This window comes from Salvelinus fontinalis, chromosome 3 (genome assembly GCF_029448725.1).
Source record: "Salvelinus fontinalis isolate EN_2023a chromosome 3, ASM2944872v1, whole genome shotgun sequence".
NCBI classification, from domain to species: Eukaryota; Metazoa; Chordata; class Actinopteri; order Salmoniformes; family Salmonidae; genus Salvelinus; species Salvelinus fontinalis.
The window spans coordinates 37,849,342-37,870,021 of record NC_074667.1 but is presented as its reverse complement, the minus strand read 5'-3'; the positions used below and the strand labels follow the sequence as shown (position 1 = coordinate 37,870,021).

General features: G+C 44.5%; 1 protein-coding gene across 4 annotated transcripts in view; it reads left to right on the top strand.

The window, feature by feature from the left end:
- The window catches only part of LOC129847042 (disco-interacting protein 2 homolog B-A-like), a 107,298-nt gene that overhangs the window by 41,827 nt on the left and 44,791 nt on the right, over positions 1-20,680 (top strand). For all 4 annotated transcript variants that reach the window (XM_055914840.1, XM_055914831.1, XM_055914825.1 and 1 more), the window contains exon 2: positions 18,855-18,926. In XM_055914840.1, coding sequence (XP_055770815.1) covers positions 18,855-18,926 — 72 coding nt within the window. The remainder of the gene's footprint in view (positions 1-18,854; positions 18,927-20,680) is intronic.

Genomic DNA, 20,680 nt, shown 5'->3' with positions numbered 1-20,680 from the left:
GGAACTTTTCAGTCATTTATTGTCGATTTGGGAATCCTGGGAGTGCCTTCTGATGAAGTTATTTGAAGGTAAGTACATATTTATAGTGTTTTTGTAGCTTTTGTTGACGCCAAAATAGTGACTATTTCTTTGGCTGGTTGGGGCTCTGGGTGCCGTTCTCAGATTAATCTTTTTCCGTAAAGTTTATTTTGAAATCTGACACATCGGTTGCATAGAGGATAAGTTTATCTTTAATTATGTGAATAACACTTGCATCTTTTATCAATGTTTATTATGAGTATTTCTGCAAAATCACCAGATGTTTTGGAATCAAAACATTACTGCACATAACGCGCCAATGTAAACTGATATTTTTTTTTTATATATATATGCACATTATCGAACAAAACATAAATGTATTGTGTAACATGATGTTATATGATTCATCTGATGAAGATTTTCCAAGGTTAGTTAATAATTCTATCTCTATTTGTGGGTTTTGTATAAGCTACCTGTGCTGTAAAACATTGCTTTCGCTGTAAAACATTTTAAAAATCGGACATGTTGGCTGGATTCACAAGATGTTTATCTTTCATTTGCTGTGTTGGACTTGTTAACCTGTCTAGGATGAGGGTGCCGCTAGCGGCACTCCCCCCCCCCCCCCCCCCCCCCCCCCACTGAAAAGGCAGAGCCGCGAAATTCAAAAAAAATATTTTTTTAAAATATTTAACTTTCACACATTAAAGTCCAATACAGCTAATGAAAGACACAGATCTTGTGAATCCAGCCAACATGTCCGATTTTTAAAATGTTTTACAGGGAAGACACAATATGTAAAGATGTACATCTATTACCTAAAAACACATTAGCATAATCCACCATCTTTTATTTGTCCACCAACACCAGTAGCTATCACCAATTCGGCTAAACTAAGATATTCATAGCCCCTAACCAAGAAAAAAACTCATCAGATGACAGTCTGATAACATATTTATGTTATGGGATAGGTTTTGTTAGAAAAATGTGCATATTTCAGGTAGATGGCATAGGTTACAATTGCACCCACCGTCACAAATGGACTAGAATAACTACATAGAGCAACGTGTTTACCTACTTACTAATCATCAAACATTTCGTAAAAATACACAGCATACACTAATCGAAAGACACAGATCCTGGGAATACAGACAATATTTCAGATTTTCTAAGTGTCTTACAGCGAAAACACAATAAATCGTTATATTAGCATAGCACAGGTGCAAACATTACCCCAGCATTAATTCTAGCCAAAGTGAGCGATAACGTCAACATCGCCAAAATATATTATTTTTTTCACTAACCTTCTCAGAATTCTTCAGATGACACCCCTGTAACATCACATTACAACATGCATATACAGTTTGTTCGAAAATGTGCATATTTAGCCACCAAAATCATGGTTAGACAATGGGGAAAGTAGCCCAGCTGGTGAGAAAATGTCCGTGCGCCATATTAGACAGTGATCTACTCTTATACATAAATACTCATAAACGTGACTAAAAAATATAGGGTGGACATCGATTGATAGACAATTTAATTCTTAATACAATCGCGGAATTACATTTTTTAAATTATCCTTACTTTTCAATACAGTTTGCGCCAAGCGAAGCTACGTCAAAAAACATGGCGTCCTAAGCCACTAACATTTTTCGACAGAAACACGATTTATCATAATAAAGTTGTCCTACTTTGAGCTGTTCTTCCATCAGTATCTTGGGCAAAGGATCCTTTCTTGGGTCTAATCGTCTTTTGGTGGAAAGCTGTCCTCTTGCCATGTGGAAATGCCAACTGCGTTCAGCATGAACTGGAAGCGTGCCCGGCGATTCACAGCGTTTCAGAAATAAATGTCCCAAAATCGCACTAAACGGATATAAATTGCTATAAAACGCTTTAAATTAACTACCTTATGATGTTTTTAACTCCTATAACGAGTCTTAATATGACTGGAGAAAGATTACTCCCAACACTAATGCTTGGAACAGGTGCGGGTCGGTGTCCTCCACGCGCATAACGCAGCTCCAAAAGAGTGACTAGCTACAGGGTTTTTTAATTTATAGTGCCTGTGAACGCGCAATCGACCCCATTCAAATCGTCATCACGTAAAGGCATCCAGGGGAAGACGTAAGCAGTGTCCGTATACTCATAGCAATAACAGTGGCCTTTTAACTGACTCCAGATCAGGGGTCAAAATTTCTGAAATCTGACTCCATGTCAGGGAAATTGCTGTAGAATGGGTTCTGTTCCACTTAGAGACAACATTTCAACTCCTATAGAAACTATAGACTGTTTTCTATCCAATAATAATAATAATAATATGCATATTGTACGATCAAGAGTTTTGTAGGAAGCCGTTTCAAAAATTACAAGATTACCATAAATAGTGACAACAGCGCCCCCAGCCTCAACAGGTTAATGTGTGAAAGTTAAATATTTATAACAAATATTTTTGAATTTCGCGCGCTGCCTTTTCAGTGGAATGTGGGGGAGTCCAAGACAGGTTTTAACCAACAATGAAGTTTAAAAAAAATACCCCCCCAAAAATACCTAAAATAACAGTAGCTAGGCAAAATACAGGGGGTACCGGTACAGAGTCAATGTGCAGGGCACCGGTTAGTCGAGGTAATTGAGGTAATATGTACATGTAGGTAGAGTTATTAAAGTGACTATGCATAGATAATAACAGAGAGTAGCAGTAGCGTAAAAGGGGTGGGGGGAGGCAATGCAAATAGTCTGGGTGGCCATTTGATTAGATGTTCAGGAGTCTTATGGCTTGGGGGTAGAAGCTGTTTAGAAGCCTCTTGGACATAGCTCTGGTACCGCTTGCCATGCGGTAGCAGAGAGATCAGTCTATGACTTGGGTGGCTGGAGTCTTTTACAATTTTTAGGGCCTTCCTCTGACACTGCCTGGTATAGAGGTCCTGGATGGCAGGAAGCTTGGCCCCAGTGATGTACTCGGCCGTTCGCACTACCCTTTGTAGTGCCTTGCGGTCGGAGGCCGAGCAGTTGCCGTACCAGGCAGTGCACTTTGTTCAGATGTTGAAATCAAGTGGCCTACCTTATTTCTCAGAATGAGAATGAGTTACAAATTCCTTATATAATTGTGTTTTATGCTTACTGCAAATTTATAAAACACAGACTACTGTCAGGGGTTGTGTGCGGAGAATACTTGGAGTCAAACGCAGGACACAGGTGTTGAGCGAAACCACAGAGTTTTACTCACGATAAATGCACAATTCCACAAATGGAACATAAACAGATACAAACACGTATCAAATACAACACCTAACGCACAAACAATCACGGACAAACAGAAATGAAAGCAAGAGGGTTAAATAGGGAACATGATGGGGGAATTGAAAACAGGTGTGGATAATACAGACAAAACAAAACGAAACTGAAAAGTGGATCGATGGCGACTAGAAAGCCGGTGACGTCGACCGCCGAACACCACCCGAACAAGGAGAAGGGCCGACTTCGGCGGAAGTCGTGACAGTACCCCTCCCCTGACGCGCGGCTCCAGCAGCGCGACGACACCGGCCTCGGGGACGACCCGGAGGGCGAGGTGCAGGGCGATCCGGGTGGAGACGGTGAAACTCTTGTAACATGGATGGATCTAGGATCTCCTCCACCGGTACCCAGCATCTCTCCTCCGGACCGTACCCCTCCCACTCCACGAGGTACTGAAGGCCCCTCGCCCGACGTCTAGAATCCATTATGGTCCTTACGGTATACGCCGGGACCCCCTCGATGTCAAGAGGGGGCGGAGGGACCTCCCGCACCTCAGACTGCTGGAGCGGACCAGCCACCACCGGCCTGAGGAGAGACACATGGAACGAGGGATTAATACGATAATCAGGGGGGAGTTGTAACCTATAACAAACCTCGTTCAGTCTCCTCAGGACTTTAAATGGCCCCACAAACCGCGGACCCAGCTTCCGGCAGGGCAGGTGAAGGGGTAGGTTTCGGGTCGAGAGCCAGACCCGATCCCCCGGTGCATACACGGGGGCCTCACTACGGTGGCGGTCGGCACTCGCCTTTTGTCTCCTGATGGCCCGTTGTAGCCGCACGTGGGCAGCGTTCCAAGTCTCCTCTGAGTGCCGAAACCATTCATCCACCGCAGGAGCGTCAATCTGGCTCTGATGCCATGGTGCCAGGACCGGCTGGTAACCCAGCACACACTGAAAAGGGGATAGGTTGGTAGAGGAGTGGCAGAGGGAGTTTTGGGCCATCTCGGCCCAGGGGATGTAAGCTGCCCACTCCCCCGGCCGGTCCTGGCAATAGGACCTCAGAAACCTACCCACATCCTGGTTTACTCTTTCCACCTGCCCGTTGCTTTCGGGGTGGAAACCTGAGGTAAGGCTGACCGAGATCCCCAGGCGTTCCATAAACGCCCTCCAGACTCTAGACGTAAATTGGGGACCCCGATCAGAAACTATATCCTCAGGCACCCCGTAGTGCCGGAATACATGGGTGAACAGAGCCTCCGCAGTTTGTAGAGCCGTAGGGAGACCGGGCAAAGGAAGGAGACGGCAGGACTTAGAAAACCGATCCACAACAACCAGGATCGTGGTGTTACCCCGCGACGGGGGAAGATCCGTCACAAAATCCACCGATAGGTGTGACCATGGTCGCTGTGGAACGGGAAGGGGTTGCAATTTCCCTCTGGGCAGATGTCTAGGTGCCTTACACTGTGCACATACCGAACAGGAGGAAACATAAACCCGAACGTCCTTAGCTAAAGTGGGCCACCAGTACTTCTCAGAAAGGCAGCGCACCGTCCGACCGATACCAGGATGACCAGAGGAGGGTGACGTATGAGCCCAACAGATCAAACGATCGCGGACATCAAACGGAACGTACATACGCCCAGCTGGACAGTCAGGAGGAATGGGCTCTGAACGTGACGCCCGTTCGATGTCCGCGTCCACCTCCCATACCACCGGTGCAACCAGGCGAGAGGCTGGAATGATGGGAGTGGGATCTGAGGACCTCTCCTCTGTATCATACAGCCGGGACAGTGCGTCTGCCTTAACGTTCTGGGAACCTGGTTTGTAGGAAAGGGTGAAATCAAAACGGGTGAAAAACATGGCCCACCTTGCCTGACGAGGGTTCATTCTCCTCGCTGCCCGTATGTACTCCAGATTGCGGTGGTCAGTCCAAATGAGAAAAGGGTGTCTAGCCCCCTCAAGCCAGTGTCTCCACGCTTTCAGAGCCATGACAACAGCCAGCAACTCCCGGTCCCCCACATCATAGTTTCGCTCCGCCGGGCTGAGCTTCTTCGAAAAGAATGCACAGGGGCGAAGCTTTAGTGGCGTACCCGAACGCTGAGACAGCACAGCCCCTATCCCCGCCTCGGACGCGTCCACCTCAACTATGAATGCTAAGGAAGGATCAGGATGAGCCAGCGCGGGAGCTGAAGTAAACAGAGCCTTCAGGTGACCAAACGCCCTGTCCGCTCCAGCTGTCCACTGCAGTCTCACCGGTCCTCCCTTCAGCAGTGAGGTAATGGGGGCCGCTACCTGACCAAAACCCCGGATAAATCTCCGGTAGTAGTTGGCAAACCCTAAAAACCGCTGCACTTCCTTTACCGTGGTTGGAGTCGGCCAATTACGCACGGCTGAAATGCGGTCATTCTCCATCTCTACCCCTGACGCTGAAAAGCGGTACCCTAGGAAGGAGATGGACTGTTGGAAGAACAGACATTTCTCAGCCTTGACGTACAGGTCATGCTCCAACAGTCGACCAAGCACCCTACGCACCAGGGACACATGCTCGGCGCGTGTAGCGGAGTATATTAGAATGTCATCTATATACACCACTACACCCTGCCCGTGCAGGTCCCTGAATATCTCATCCACAAATGATTGGAAGACTGATGGAGCATTCATTAACCCGTACGGCATGACGAGGTATTCATAATGCCCAGAAGTGGTGCTAAATGCTGTCTTCCACTCATCTCCCCCCTTGATACGCACCAGGCTGTAAGCGCTCCTGAGGTCCAATTTTGTGAAGAAGCGCGCCCCGTGTAATGACTCGGTCATACTGGCTATGAGTGGTAGTGGGTAACTGTATTTTTTCGTGATCTTATTTAATCCTCGATAATCAATACACGGGCGCAAACCTCCATCCTTCTTCTTCACAAAAAAGAAACTCGAGGAGACAGGTGAGATGGAAGGCCGAATGTATCCCTGTCCCAGAGATTCGATGACATATGTCTCCATAGCCACCGTCTCCTCCTGTGACAGAGGATACACATGACTCCTGGGAAGTTTAGCGTCTACCAAGAGATCTATCGCACAATCCCCCGGTCGATGGGGTGGTAATTGAGTCGCCTTCTTCTTACAGAAGGCGAGTGCCAAATCGGCATATTCGGGAGGAATGTGCATGTTGGAAACCTGGTTTGGACTCTCCACCGTAGTGGCACCTAAGGAAACACCTACACATCTACCTGAACACCGACAGGACCATCCCTTGGGAGTCCTCTGTTGCCACGAAATAATCGGATCATGAGAGGCCAACCAGGGAAGACCCAACACAACAGGAAACGCAGGAGAGTCGATCAAAAAGAGACTAACTCTCTCCTCGTGATCCCCCTGCGATCTCATAGTGATGGGCGCTGTGACCTCCCCAATAAGCCCCGACCCCAAAGGACGACTATCTAAGGCATGTACAGGGAAGGGAACATCAACAGGAATAATAGGGATCCCTAATCTATGTGCTAAAGAGCGATCAATAAAGTTCCCAGCTGCGCCTGAATCTACTAGCGCCTTATGCTGAGGATGCGAGGAAAACTCAGGAAATTCTATATGTAACCACATGTGCGCAACAGAAGACTCTGGGTGAGTTATGTGCCTACTCACCGGAGATGACCCATCAGTGTTCCGCCTGCTACCTCGACTTCCAGGAGAAACACCCCAGCACCGGACAGCAGTGTGTCCTCTGCGTCCACAGTTGGTGCATGGAGTGGTCCTCCCTCCGGTCTCCCTACTAGCAGCCCCTCCTAACTCCATCGGTGTAGGATCCAAGGGGCTGGGTAATGGAACGGGCGGACCCCGATCTAGACGCCCGCGGGAGGCCAACAGGTTATCCAGCCGGATAGATAAGTCCACCAGCTGGTCCAGGTTGAGAGTGGTGTCCCTGCAGGCTAGCTCCCTACGAACATCCTCTCGTAGACTACACCTGTAGTGGTCGATCAGGGCCCGCTCATTCCATCCCGCACCAGCGGCCAGAGTACGGAAGTCCAAAGCGAAATCTTGAGCGCTCCTCATCCCCTCCCTGAGATGGAACAATCGCTCTCCCGCCGCTCTCCCCTCCGGTGGATGGTCAAAGACTGCCCGGAAGCGGCGAGAGAAGTCATCATAATCATCCAGGGTAGATCCCTCTCTTCCCCAGATGGCGTTGGCCCACTCCAGGGCTTTACCAGTCAGACAGGAGATGAGAGCGCCCACCCTCTCATGTCCCGACGGGGACGGATGGACAGATGCCAGGTATAGCTCCAGCTGTAGGAGGAAACCCTGACACCCGGCTGCTGTTCCGTCATACGCTCCCGGTAGAGAGAGCCGAATTCCACTGGTTCCGACCGGTGGAGGGATGGATGGTGGTGTAGGTTGAGACCTCCTCTCTCCCATCTTTCCATAGTTTGTAGCACGCGATCCATGGCTGTCCCTAAACTATGCAACATAGTCGCGTGCTGTTGAACCTGCTCCTCTACGGGGAGAGAAGGACTGGCTGCGCCTGCTGACTCCATTTGAAATTGGTCCGTGATTCTGTCAGGGGTTGTGTGCGGAGAATACTTGGAGTCAAACGCAGGACACAGGTGTTGAGCGAAACCACAGAGTTTTACTCACGATAAATGCACAATTCCACAAATGGAACATAAACAGATACGAACACGTATCAAATACAACACCTAACGCACAAACAATCACGGACAAACAAAAATGAAAGCAAGAGGGTTAAATAGGGAACATGATGGGGGAATTGAAAACAGGTGTGGATAATACAGACAAAACAAAACGAAACTGAAAAGTGGATCGATGGCGACTAGAAAGCCGGTGACGTCGACCGCCGAACACCACCCGAACAAGGAGAAGGGCCGACTTCGGCGGAAGTCGTGACAACTACACAACAAGTATAACAGTCTTTGGCTAAAATGCTGCCAGTGGTATGTGGTAAGCAATGTTGCGCCCAACAAACTGAGCATTAATATTCCAGAAACAATATTCATTGATACTCCTGTTTTAGTAGTGTCTACTCTGCACTCCATTTGACTAGTTGAGACATAAAAAGTGTATCGTTAGAAAGGTTAACTTCTCCTCTATTACAGTAAAATCATTTCTCAGTGTGTTTTGGTGTCCATATGACCCATTCTGTTACCAACGTTACACCCTGGATATCAGTCTGAAAGATGGCGCTATACAAAAGACACAATAGTCGCTACAAGGTAGAATGTTGAATAAAATGTAGTTTAGACACAAGTTTAGATACACCTTAGCCAAATACATTTAAACTCAGTTTATTATGGTGAGTGAGACTGGGAATCCCAGTCCTCATCCTTTCTCTGTGTGTATGTGCTTTGCGTGCCATGTGTCGTGTATATTATCAACAAGTGTTTAGATATGTCTGTGTCTCCTTGAGAAGAAACAGGGTGAATTATAATGTTAAAAGGAAGAGCGTACGAGAGAGGAGAGAGCTAGCTAATTGCTATGCAGACAGAGTGCCCATGGGGTAGAGAGCGGTCTCAATTTAATTCCAGTTTAAGACTAATTCAACAGTCATCTTGCTGGACAAGAACTGGTTGAATCAGCATTGTTTCCATGTCATTTCAATCAAAGAAATCAATATGATGATGTTGAATCAACATGGAAAATTGATTAGATTTGCAAAAAGTCATCAACGTAAGGGCATTTTTTCAATTCACGTTAGTTGACAACTCAACCAAATGTAAATGAAGTTGAACTGACGTCTGTGCCCAGTGGGATGTTGTTTAGAATAGAGGGAGACCAACATGGCTTTAGCTGCTAGGACGCACCAGGGAAACCATGAAACCATGCGTCTGGCTCTTCTTTAGGGAACTGGCTGTGTGATCAAGTAGAAACATGTCTCCATGCATCACTGTCTGTCCCACAGCTCAGTGTCTACTCTGGTCTGCACTGCTGGGACTGAGTAACTGACTCTGCTGCTAGATCAATGAGACTGAGAGTGTAGGCCTTGTTTTCATTTCGTATCAGGAGAATTGTGGCTTGCCTTGGAAATAGAAAGCGTAGGCTACCCATGTCATTTAGCCTATTACTGTGTGTGTGTTTGCAAACTTTGTTGCAATTTTGTAACATTTCAAAAACATTCTAAACTAAATCATGTTTATTTGGCATTTTAGGCCAGTACCAATATGAAATCAAATTAAATGGTATTTGTCACATGCTTCGTAAACAACAGCTGTAGACTAACATTGCATTTCTTACTTATGTGTTATTTTCAAACAATGCAGAATTAAAGATAAAGATACATGTAGATACAGTACCAGTCAAAAGTTTGAACACACCTACTCATTCCAGGGTTTTTCTATATTTTTTAGTTTTTTCGACATTGTAGGATAATAGTGAAGACGTCAAAACTATGAAATAACACATATGGAATCACGTAGTAACCAAAAAAAGTGTTCAGCAAATCAAAATATATTTTATATTTGAGATTCTTCAAAGTAGACACCCTTTGCCTTGAAGACAGCTTTGCACACTCTTGGCATTCTCTCAACCAGCTTCATGAAGTAGTCACCTGGATTGGATTTCAATTAAGTTGTTAAGTTAATTTGTGGAATTTCTTTCCTCTTTAATGCGTTTGAGCCAAACAGTTGTGTTGTGACAAGGTAGGGGTGGTATACAGAAGATGGTAAAAGATTTGAAAAAAGACCAAGTCCATATTATGGCAAGAACAGATCAAATAAGCAAAGAGAAATGACAGTCTATCATTACTTTAAGACATGAAGGTCAGTCATTCCGGAAAATTTCAAGAACTTTGAAAGTTTCTTCAAGTGCAGTCGCAAAAACCGTCAAGCGCTATGATGAAACTGGCTCTCGTGAGTAACCGCCACAGGAAAGGAAGACCCAGAGTTACCTCTGCTGCAGAGGATTAGAGTTAACTTATTAGAGTTAACTGCACTTCAGAAATTGCAGCCCAAATAAATGCTTCACAGAGTTCAAGTAACAGACACATCTCAACATCATCTGTTCAGGGGAGACTGCGTAAATCAGGCCTTCATCGTCGAATTGCTGCAAAGAAACCACTACTAAAGGACATCAATCAGAAGAAGAGACTTGCTTGGGCCAATAAACACGAGCAATGGACATTAAACTGGTGGAAAACTGTCCTTTGGTCTGTTGAGTCCAGATTTGAGATATTTGGTTCCAACCACCGTGTCCATTTGCGACCAAGCTTTAACTTCATGACTGATGTCTTGAGATGTTGCTTCAATATATCCACATAATTTTCCTTCCTCATGATCTATTTTGTGAAGTGCACCAGTCCCTCCTGCAGCAAAGCACCCCCACAACATGATGCTGCCACCCCCGTTCTTCACGGTTGGGAGGGTGTTCTTCGGCTTGCAAGCCTCTCCCTTTTTCCTCCAAACATAACGATGGTCATTATGGCCAAACATTTCTATTTTTGTTTCATCAGACCAGAGGACATTTCTCCAAAAAGTACAATCTTTGTCCCGATGTGCAGTTGCAAACCGTAGTCTGGCTTTTTTATGGCGGTTTTGGAGCAGTGGCTTCTTCCTTGCTGAGCGGCCTTTCAGGATATGTCAATATAGGACTTGTTTTACTGTGGATATAGATACTTTTGTACCTGTTTCCTCCAGCATCTTCACGAGTTCCTTTGCTCTTGTTCTGGGATTGATTTGCACTTTTCGCACCAAAGTACATTGATCTCTAGGAGACAGAACACGTCTCCTTCCTGAGCGGTATGAAGGCTGCATGGTGCCATGGTGTTTATACTTGCGTACTATTGTTTGTACAGATGAACGTGGTACCTTCAGGTGTTTGGAAATTGCACTCAAGGATGAACCAGACTTGTGGAGGTCTACAATTTATTTTCTGAGGTCTTGGCTGGTTTCTTTTGATTTTCCCATGAAGTCAAACAAAGAGGTGCTGAGTTTGAAGGTAGACCTTGAAATACATCCACAGGCACACCTTCAATTGACTCAAATTATGTCAATTAGCCTATCAGAAGCTTCTAAAGCCATGACATCATTTTCTGGAATTTTCCAAGCTGTTTAAAAGGCACAGTCAACTTAGTGTATGTAAACTTATGACCCACTGGAATTGTGATACAGTGAAATAATCTGTCTGTAAACAATTGTTGGAAAAATTACTTGTGTCATGCACAAAGTAGATGTCCTAACCAACTTGCCAAAACTATAGTTTGTTAACAAGAAATGTGTGGAGTTGTTGAAAAACGAGTTTTAATGACTCCAACCTAAGTGTATGTAAACTTCCGACTTCAACTGTAGGTGGGGAAGTCAGCACGGTCTTTTTGGATCTTTAAAAGGCCTTTGATACTGTGATTAATGAGGTGCTCCTATCCAAACTATCCTCCCTTAATGTGTCCACTGAAGTTATTAGTTGGATGTATTCCTATCAGACAAACAGAAGTCAAAGGGTATGTTTGGGGGACACTCAGTTGGACTCTCTTTACTATAACATTGCTGACCCACAAGGGTCAATATTAGGCACCCTTCTGTTTGCCATCTATTTAAATGATCTCCCACTTGCTTGCCCACAAGTTAACATGCAGACGATGCAGTTCTGTATGTACACTCAAAAATAGACAACTAGTCTTTAACAAGTTAACTGAAGCTAATAGGTGCATGTTTTGAAATGGATGACTAATTCTTGCCTGCGTTTAAATATCGACAAGACTGTTTGCATGTACTTCTCTAAGAAATACATTAATTCTTCCCAACGAGCTGTTCTTGTTAATGGGGACAATCTGAAAGTTATGTCTAACTCCAACTTGACGTTTAAGAAACATGTGAAGAAGGTGGTTAACACGGTCAAGTTTGGATTATCCAACTTTAGGTTTATAAGACCTTTCCTTCCTCTGGAGGCCGCCAAACTATATAGGCATGCTGTGATCTTCTCACTGCTGAGATATTGTCCGGTCACAAGCAGGAGCTACTATTCTGAAACCAATTGATTCACTCTACAAACAAACACTTTAGATTTTTGATAACAAACCAAACAGTTATCAACATTGTCATATAATTTGTTGAAAATGTAGAAAATAGTAAAAATAAAGAAAAACCCTAATTTTTCCAACTATGTCCTTGTTTTTGAAAGAAAAGCAAAAAAAATTGTCCATTAAAACAATATCAAATTGGTCAGAAATACAGTGTAGACATTGTTAATGTTGTAAATGACTATTGTAGCTGGAAACAGCAGTTTTTTTATGGAATATCTACATAGGTGTACAGAGGCCCATTATCAGCAACCATCACTCCTGTGTTCCAATGGCACGTTGTGTTAGCTAATCCAAGTTTATCATTTTAAAAGGCTAAATGATCATTAGAAAACCCTATGCTGTGTACTACTCCCTCACAGAACAGCGCAAACTGGCTCTAACCAGAATATAAAGAGGAGTGGGAGGCCTCGGTGCACAACTGAGCAAGAGGACAAGTACATTAGTGTGTCTAGTTTGAGAAACAGACGCCTCACAAGTCCTCAACTGGCAGCTTCATTAAATAGTACCCGCAAACACCAGTCTCAACGTCAACAGTGAAGAGGCGTTGTACGAGATCTTCAGTTTCTTGGCAATTTGTCGCATGGAATAGCCTTCATTTCTCAGAACAAGAATAGCCTGATGAGTTTCAGAAGAAAGGTCTTTGTTTCTAGCCATTTTGAGCCTGTGATCAAACCCACAAATGCTGATGCTCTACATACTCTACAAGTATAAAGAAGGCCAGTTTTATTGCTTCTTTAATCAGGACAACAGTTTTCAACTCTGCTAACATAATTGCCAAAGGATTTTCTAATGATCAATTAGCCTTTTAAAATGATAAACTTGGATTAGCTAACACAATGTACCATTGGAATGCAGTAGTGATGGTTGCTGATAATGGGCCTTTGTATGCCTATGTAGATATTCCATAAAAAAATCTGCCGTTTCCAGCTACAATAATCATTTACAACATTAACAATGTCTACATTTTATTTCTAATCAATTTTCTGTTATTTGAATGGACAAAACATTTGCTTTTCTTTCAAAAACAAGGACATTTCTAAGTGACCCAAAACTTTTGTACGTAGTGTATGTAAATAGTGACACAAGGAATACATACACAGTGAACAACGAATAACAATAACGAGTAAAAGTAACATGGCTATATACAGGGAGTACCAGTACCGGGTCAATGTGCAGGGGTACGAGGTAACTGAGGTGGCTATCTACATACAGTGGGGAGAACAAGTATTTGATACACTGCCGATTTTGCAGGTTTTCCTACTTACAAAGCATGTAGAGGTCTGTAATTTTTATCATAGGTACACTTCAACTGTGAGAGACGGAATCTAAAACAAAAATCCAGAAAATCACATTGTATGATTTTTAAGTTATTCATTTGCATTTTATTGCATGACATAAGTATTTGATACATCAGAAAAGCAGAACTTAATATTTGGTACAGAAACCTTTGTTTGCAATTACAGAGATCATACGTTTCCTGTAGTTCTTGACCAGGTTTGGCTTAGGTGGCTGGAGTCTTGGACAATTTTTGGGGCCTTCTTCTGACACCGCCTGGTATAGAGGTCCTGGAGGGCAGGGAGCTCAGCTCCAGTGATGTACTTACCACCCTCTGTATCGCCTCCTGTCGTGCCCCCTGGGTGTGTGTGGACCATGTTAATTCCTTAGTGATGTGGACACCAAGGAACTTGAAGCTCTCGACACGCTCCACTACAGCCCCATCATCAGGAAATCCAGGATCCAGTTGCAGAGGGATGTGTTCAGTCCCAGGGTCCTGAGCTTGGTGATTAGCTTAGAGGGGACTATGGTGTTGAATGCTGAGCTGTAGTCAATGAACAGCATTATTACATAGGTATTCCTTTTGCCCAGCTGGGAGAGGGCAGTGTGGAATAGAGATTGTGTCATCTTTGGATCTGTTGGGTCTCTATGCGAATTGGAGTGGCTCCAGGGTGTCTGGGATGATGGTGTTGATGTGAGCCATGACCAGCCTTTCAAAACATTTCATGGCTATAGATGTGAGTGCTATGGGGTGATAGTCATTTAGGCCGGTTACCTTGGCATTCTTGGGCACGGGGACTAAGGTGGTCTACTCGAAACAAGTTGGTATGACAGACCTGGTCAGGGTTAGGTTGAACATGTGAGTGAAGACACCTGCCAGTTGGTCAGCGCATGCTCTGAGTACGTGTCCTCATACTCCATCTGGCCCTGCGGCCTTGTGAATGTTAACCTGTTTATAGGTCTGACTGAGATCAGCTACAGAGAGCGAGATCACACATTCATCCGGAGCAGGCTGATATAAGGCTATTGTACATCCCTTTTAACATTACTCTGCATCTATGACCATATCCAACCCCATCCACCTGCGCTTCCCCCATGGGCTGCACCACCTCCACCCAGAGAGGGGGGTTTGGCTCTTAGTGGTACACTCCAGTGAATGGAAAAGCTCAACTAGAGCTGGTGTTGCAGGCATGTAGCTTTTTTTGGCGCCATCAAGAAAATAAAGAGATCAATCTGAAATCTCCCAGATGGAATAGTGTTTACTTTGAGAACTGTTTTCCCCAGTCGCCCCTCCCGCATCCACACCCCTCTTCCCTTTTCAGTGGAACAGTCTGCTCACATGAGCTAAAAATAAGTTGTGTGAGTAAGCCAGGCCAACTGTACTGTTCATGCATTACTTATGGTAGTGTTAGCTTGTTCCCATCCTTGTCTTCATAAAAAAAGACTAACTCTGTTTCTGAGTCTATGAGTGTATTCAGTAAGGAGTAAATACTGAATAGTCCTGTAGCTCAGTGTGGTCCTCTGTAGCTCATTGTGGTCTTCTGTAGATCAGTGTGGTCCTCTGTAGATCAGTGTGGTCCTCTGTAGCTCAGTGTGGTCCTCTGTAGATCAGTGTGGTCCTCTGTAGATCAGTGTGGTCCTCTGTAGCTCAGTGTGGTCCTCTGTAGATCAGTGTGGTCCTCTGTAGATCAGTGTGGTCCTCTGTAGCTCAGTGTGGTCCTCTGTAGATCAGTGTGGTCCTCAGTAGATCCGTGTGGTCCTCTGTAGCTCAGTGTGGTCCTCTGTAGATCAGGTAGTACATCATTGAGATGTGTTCGAATCCCGGGACCACCCGTACATACGTAAAATGTATGCACACATGACTGTAAGTCACTTTGGATAAAAGCATCTAAGTGGCTTACAAAAGTTTGGACACACCTACTCATTCAAGGGTTTTTCTTTATTTTTTACTATTTTCTACATTGTAGAATAATAGTGAAGACATCAAAACTATGGAATAATACATATGGAATCATGTAGTAAAAAAAAGTGTTAAACAAATATATTTAATATTATAGATTCTTCAAAGTAGCCATCCTTTGCCTCGATGACAGCTTTGCACACGCTTGGCATTCTCTCAACCAGCTTCATGATGTTGTCACGCCATCCCATCTGGTTGCAGAAAATAGTCAAAATAAAGAAAAACCCTGGAATGAGTAGGTGTGTCCAAACTTTTGACTGATACTGTATATTATTTATATTATTATTATATTAACTAACCTGCTAACATGAACAGACAGTGTGTTTTGTATGATGCCGCTGTATCTCGTGTATGCTGTGACCCACAGCACTGGGGAGTTGCGTTAACAACAAACTGTCCTTGACTCCATGCCCAATGGGGACAGTAATTATTTATTTAACTGGGGGCGATGTGACAATCTGAGTGGGTGTGAGCGTGAATCGGTATCTGCGTCCAAAAGGATCTTGTGGATGAGTCCAAACATATGTGTACATTGTGTGTGTACATTATGCAGAGTGTTTGCATACTGTCTTTTCAGGGGGAAACCCTCCTCTAATCGCTTTAGTCCTATAGAATCCCAATAGAAGGTGACTAGCACAACTGGAACATCTAAACCTCACCTTGGCTTTTCCTGCCTGTGTGTGTCTCCAGCCAGGCCTCTAATTTGTAATCTGGGTTTTGGTTCGCTGCCCACTGAGAGCTTTCCCAGATGATACGACCCAGGAGGAATCTCATCTCTGGCCTCAGATAAACAGATCACCCGTTCTGATTGGGTGAAGCATCAGACACAGGAAACCATTGTTCATTATCTATCCGTTTTTGGAACGTTATCTCAGACTCAGCAGCACCTGTGATATAATGTTTCAATAACGGACCAAGTTGGACTGAGTTGAATTGGAGGCAGGGCAGTCAGGGGTTCGTTCAACAGCTGTTAATTCCTTAGGCGTTCCTCTGTGTTTGCCAGAGAGGCCCTTGGACTGTTGCTGCTTTGGTTTACTTGTTAGAATAAATGTGTAGTTCCATTCACCCTCACAGCTGTCTTAGTCCCAGCTAGAGTAGTGGATTTCTGTTTGACTGGACTTTGGCCCCCTATGCTGCAACTTGAGTAGGCAGACCTTATGTGAAGTGGTGAGATTGGGGTGTACGGTGCAGATTTGCAATGAGGCATCTAATACTCCTCTCCTCCAGATCTATCAGGCCTCATTCAAACTGAGCTCAGATGATGATGATGATGGTGGTGATAATGATGATGATAACAGCAGTTTTAATGTTGACCATGTTTTGCTGACAGTGGTGGGCCCAGTAGGGGTCAGACAGTGCCTGGCTGGCTCCCATGGTTCAGGGAGAGGGGGTAGGTAGGACAGGGGGCTTGAGGGAGGACATATTTATCATCTGTGTTCACCAGGGGTGATAGCGAGGTGAATGCATTCCAGATGGATTGTGTGTGTGTGTGTGTGTGTGTGTGTGTGTGTGTGTGTGTGTGTGTGTGTGTGTGTGTGTGTGTGTGTGTGTGTGTGTGTGTGTGTGTGTGTGTGTGTGTGTGTGTGTGTAGTAGTAGTTGAATATTGAAGGTATGTTCTCATAGGCCTAAGTGGCATTATAGGGAGATGTTGTATCCAGCAGTGCTTACGGAGGCAGTTGGCAGAGAGACTGCTCTGCTTCAAGGCCAGATTCTCAGGCAGATAGCTAGGTCGGGTGAAAGAGAAGAGGGAGAGAGAGTGAGAAAAAGAGAGAAAGTAGAGAGCTGACTGAGACACAATAGACAAGCTCACTATGACCTGCCATCACACCAACTCAGCACTCATCCACCTTTGTGTACCCCTCCTTTCATCCCCTAACTCTTCTCTTCTCCCCCCTGTCTCTTTCTCCTCCTCCATATTATTCCTCTATCTTATTTCTCCTCTCTTCTCCTCCTCTCTCCTCCCCCTCATTCTCTGTGTATATCTCTGATTCATCCCATCCTGCTCTGGCATCCATGTGTCTCCATACTTAGTTCACTCTCTTCCTCCACTTCCTTCTTTCATCCTGTCACTGGAGTCACACCAACACTTTCATCATCCAGCTCACATGTCTTTCCATCCATCCATCTCTCCGCCAGAGCACTTCCGCTAAGCACTTGACACTAGTAGCTAGCTACTTTAATCTATCACTGTTTTCTGGTCATCTCTGTTGTCTTTCCTTCTCCCTCTTTTCATTCCTTATTTAATTTGCTTAATCCCTCTCCCTCCCTCTCGTCCCTCTCTCTCTCTTTCTCTCCCTCTCGTCCCTCTCTCTCTCTCTCTCTCTCTCTCTCTCTCTCTCTCTCTCTCTCTCTCTCTCTCTCTCTCTCTCTCTCTCTCTCTCTCTCTCTCGTCTCTCTCTCTTTCTCTCCCTCTCGTCTCTCTCTCTCTTTCTCTCCCTCTCGTCCCTCTCTCTCTCGTCTCTCTCTCTCTCTCTCTCTCTCTCTCTCTCTCTCTCTCTCTCTCTCTCTCTCTCTCTCTCTCTCCCTCTCTGTCCCTCTCTCTCTCTCTCCCTCCCTCTCGTCCCTCTCTCTCTCTCTCCCTCCCTCTCATCCCTCTCTCTCTCCCTCCCTCTCTCTCTCTCTCTCTCTCTCTCTCTCTCACACTCTCGCTCTCTGTCTCAAATGGGAGTGACTTATAAAAGGCCTGTGTTTGAACAGGTAATACACCACACCTTGTTTAGGATAGAGGGTTATTACCAGGGTTGCTAAGGTCTGATGTGGGAGTTGGGAATCCAACTACAGTCAGTTCAATTATGTTTCTAGCCCCGTTTGCCTTTTTGCATTACTTTCAGGGTGTATTGGTTGTATGGGTGGTCCGGTGCCATTCGAAAATACTGATAACAAATTTCTTACATAATAACATTTGCATTGGAATTATTCCTATGTAATCCACAGAGAGGAGGCAAAAAAAGAGTGTAAAAAAAATTGCCATCAAAGTATCATTGTAGATATTTCCCCCAAACAGATTCTGAGATATGAAGATTTCAGACATGAAAAGAAAACCACTTACTCTGTAATCCTTAAACTGTTTGGTCAGAATATCTAGTATTTCTTCATCAAAGTTGGACATTGTATTTGTTTCTGCCTCTGTGTATGTACTACAGTAACTTTTCTGAGGAATAAGTTAACAAAATGAATAAATAGCACTTGCTCTTTACACAAAGAACACACTGCTCATTTTTGTTCAACTGAGTCTATTTGAGAACTGTAGGTTTGATGCAGACAGTAGCCTATGTATATGTACTGCCTGCTGAATTAGTATTTGTGTATGCTGTATGTCTGTTTGATCACATCAGTGACCAATGTTCTCTTCTTTCTCAGGGGACATCACACAGAAGGGATATGAGAAGAAAAGGACTAAACTCCTGCTTCCCTTCTTTATTCATACACCAGGTAAGAAACAAACAAGCATTTCGCTGCACCCGCTATAACATCTGCTAAACTGTGTACATGATCAATAAAATGTGATTTGATTGACCTTATCCTGGATACAACATCTCCCCATAATGCCACTCAGGCCTATGAGAACATACCTTCAATATGCAACTACTGTTTTTGTTTGATTTGAGGTTATTTACATAATTCGTAATGAGGATTTTTTTTCTCTCCTCCATTATGAAGATGAAGAAACAGGGTCAAATCTGCTTGGTGCTCACTGCTGCCTCACAGTGGTAGTACCGGTCACTAAAGTGTCTCCAGACTCCTCCAGTCCACGGATGCAGAGACACGATATTCCAGTGGCCCATTGTGACATAGTTACGCGGCTCTGAGACCACCGACGCACAGCCCAACACTGCACACCTCCCAATAATTCCCAACCAGCACGGCTCTGCGTACTTCTATTCATTTGAATGGGGGTGACAGTTGGATAAATTGCTTGAGCCCGCTGAGAATTTGAAATGCATAAAAGCCAACGGTCCAATATTCCAGAACACTGCTGTGCGTACCAATACACATTTTTGGACTCTGATAGGCACATTATCCTCTCCACTTCCCTCTTTATTCGCTCACTTCCTTTATGGGTTGATTGTCTGTAAATATTAACAATTTCAGACAGCATTTTTCAGCGATGAGCAAAGCTGCTCCCTTGTTTACAATGTTCTGTCCCTTTACAAAATAACCCTAGTCATGATGTTCTATTATGGTTAGACGGAACCCTTTTAGAAACATCTCTAACATTTTGATGAAAATGCAGTATGTTGTAAAAGCACATGCAGATCCTAATGACATTTTGTAAGATTGTGAGTTGAAGATTGTGATTATGAATCTCTATTTGAGAGGCAGCAATATTCTCTTCATCGTGTGAGGATTAAGTCACTTAGAGGTCAGGTCAAGGGTCATATCCCAAGGGCCTTAGAAGGAGAGGGAAGAAGTTTTTTATGTTTGTATCCATGAAAATGACAGAGCGACAGCGCTTTACTCTTTAGTTGTTTTTTCCCTCATATATCTACACACAATACCCCATAATGACAAAGGAAAAACAGGTTTTTATACATTTTTGTATGTATGTATGAAAAAAAAAGAAATATCACGTTAACATGGCACACCTCTATTTGGGGAGTTTCTCTTATTCTTCTCTGCAGATCCTCTCAAGCTCTTAGGTTGGATGGGGTGCGTCGCTGTACAGCTATTTTCATGTCTCTCCAGAGATGTTCGATCGGGTTCAAGTACGGGCTCTTGCTGGGCCACTCAAGGACATTCAGAAACTTGTCCCGAAGCCACTCCTGCATTGTCTTGGCTGTGTGCTTAGAGTCGCTATCCTGTTGGAAGGTGAACCTTTGTCCCCAGCCTGAGGTCCTGAGCGCTCTGGAGCATGTTTTTGTCAATGATCTCTCTGTACTTTGCTCCGTTCATCTTTCACTTGATCCTGACTAGTCTCCCAGTCCCTGCCGCTGAAAAACATCCCCACAACATGATGCTGCCATGCTTCACTGTAAGGATCGATCAATCAATCAAATCAATCAAATGCATTTATATAGCCCTTCTTACATCAGCTGATGTCACAAAGTGCTGTACAGAAACCCAGCCTGAAACCCCAAACAGCAAGCAATGCAGGTGTAGAAGCACGGTGCCTAGGAAAAACTGCCTAGAAAGGCCAGAACCTAGGAAGAAACCTAGAGAGGAACCAGGCTATGAGGGGTGGCCAG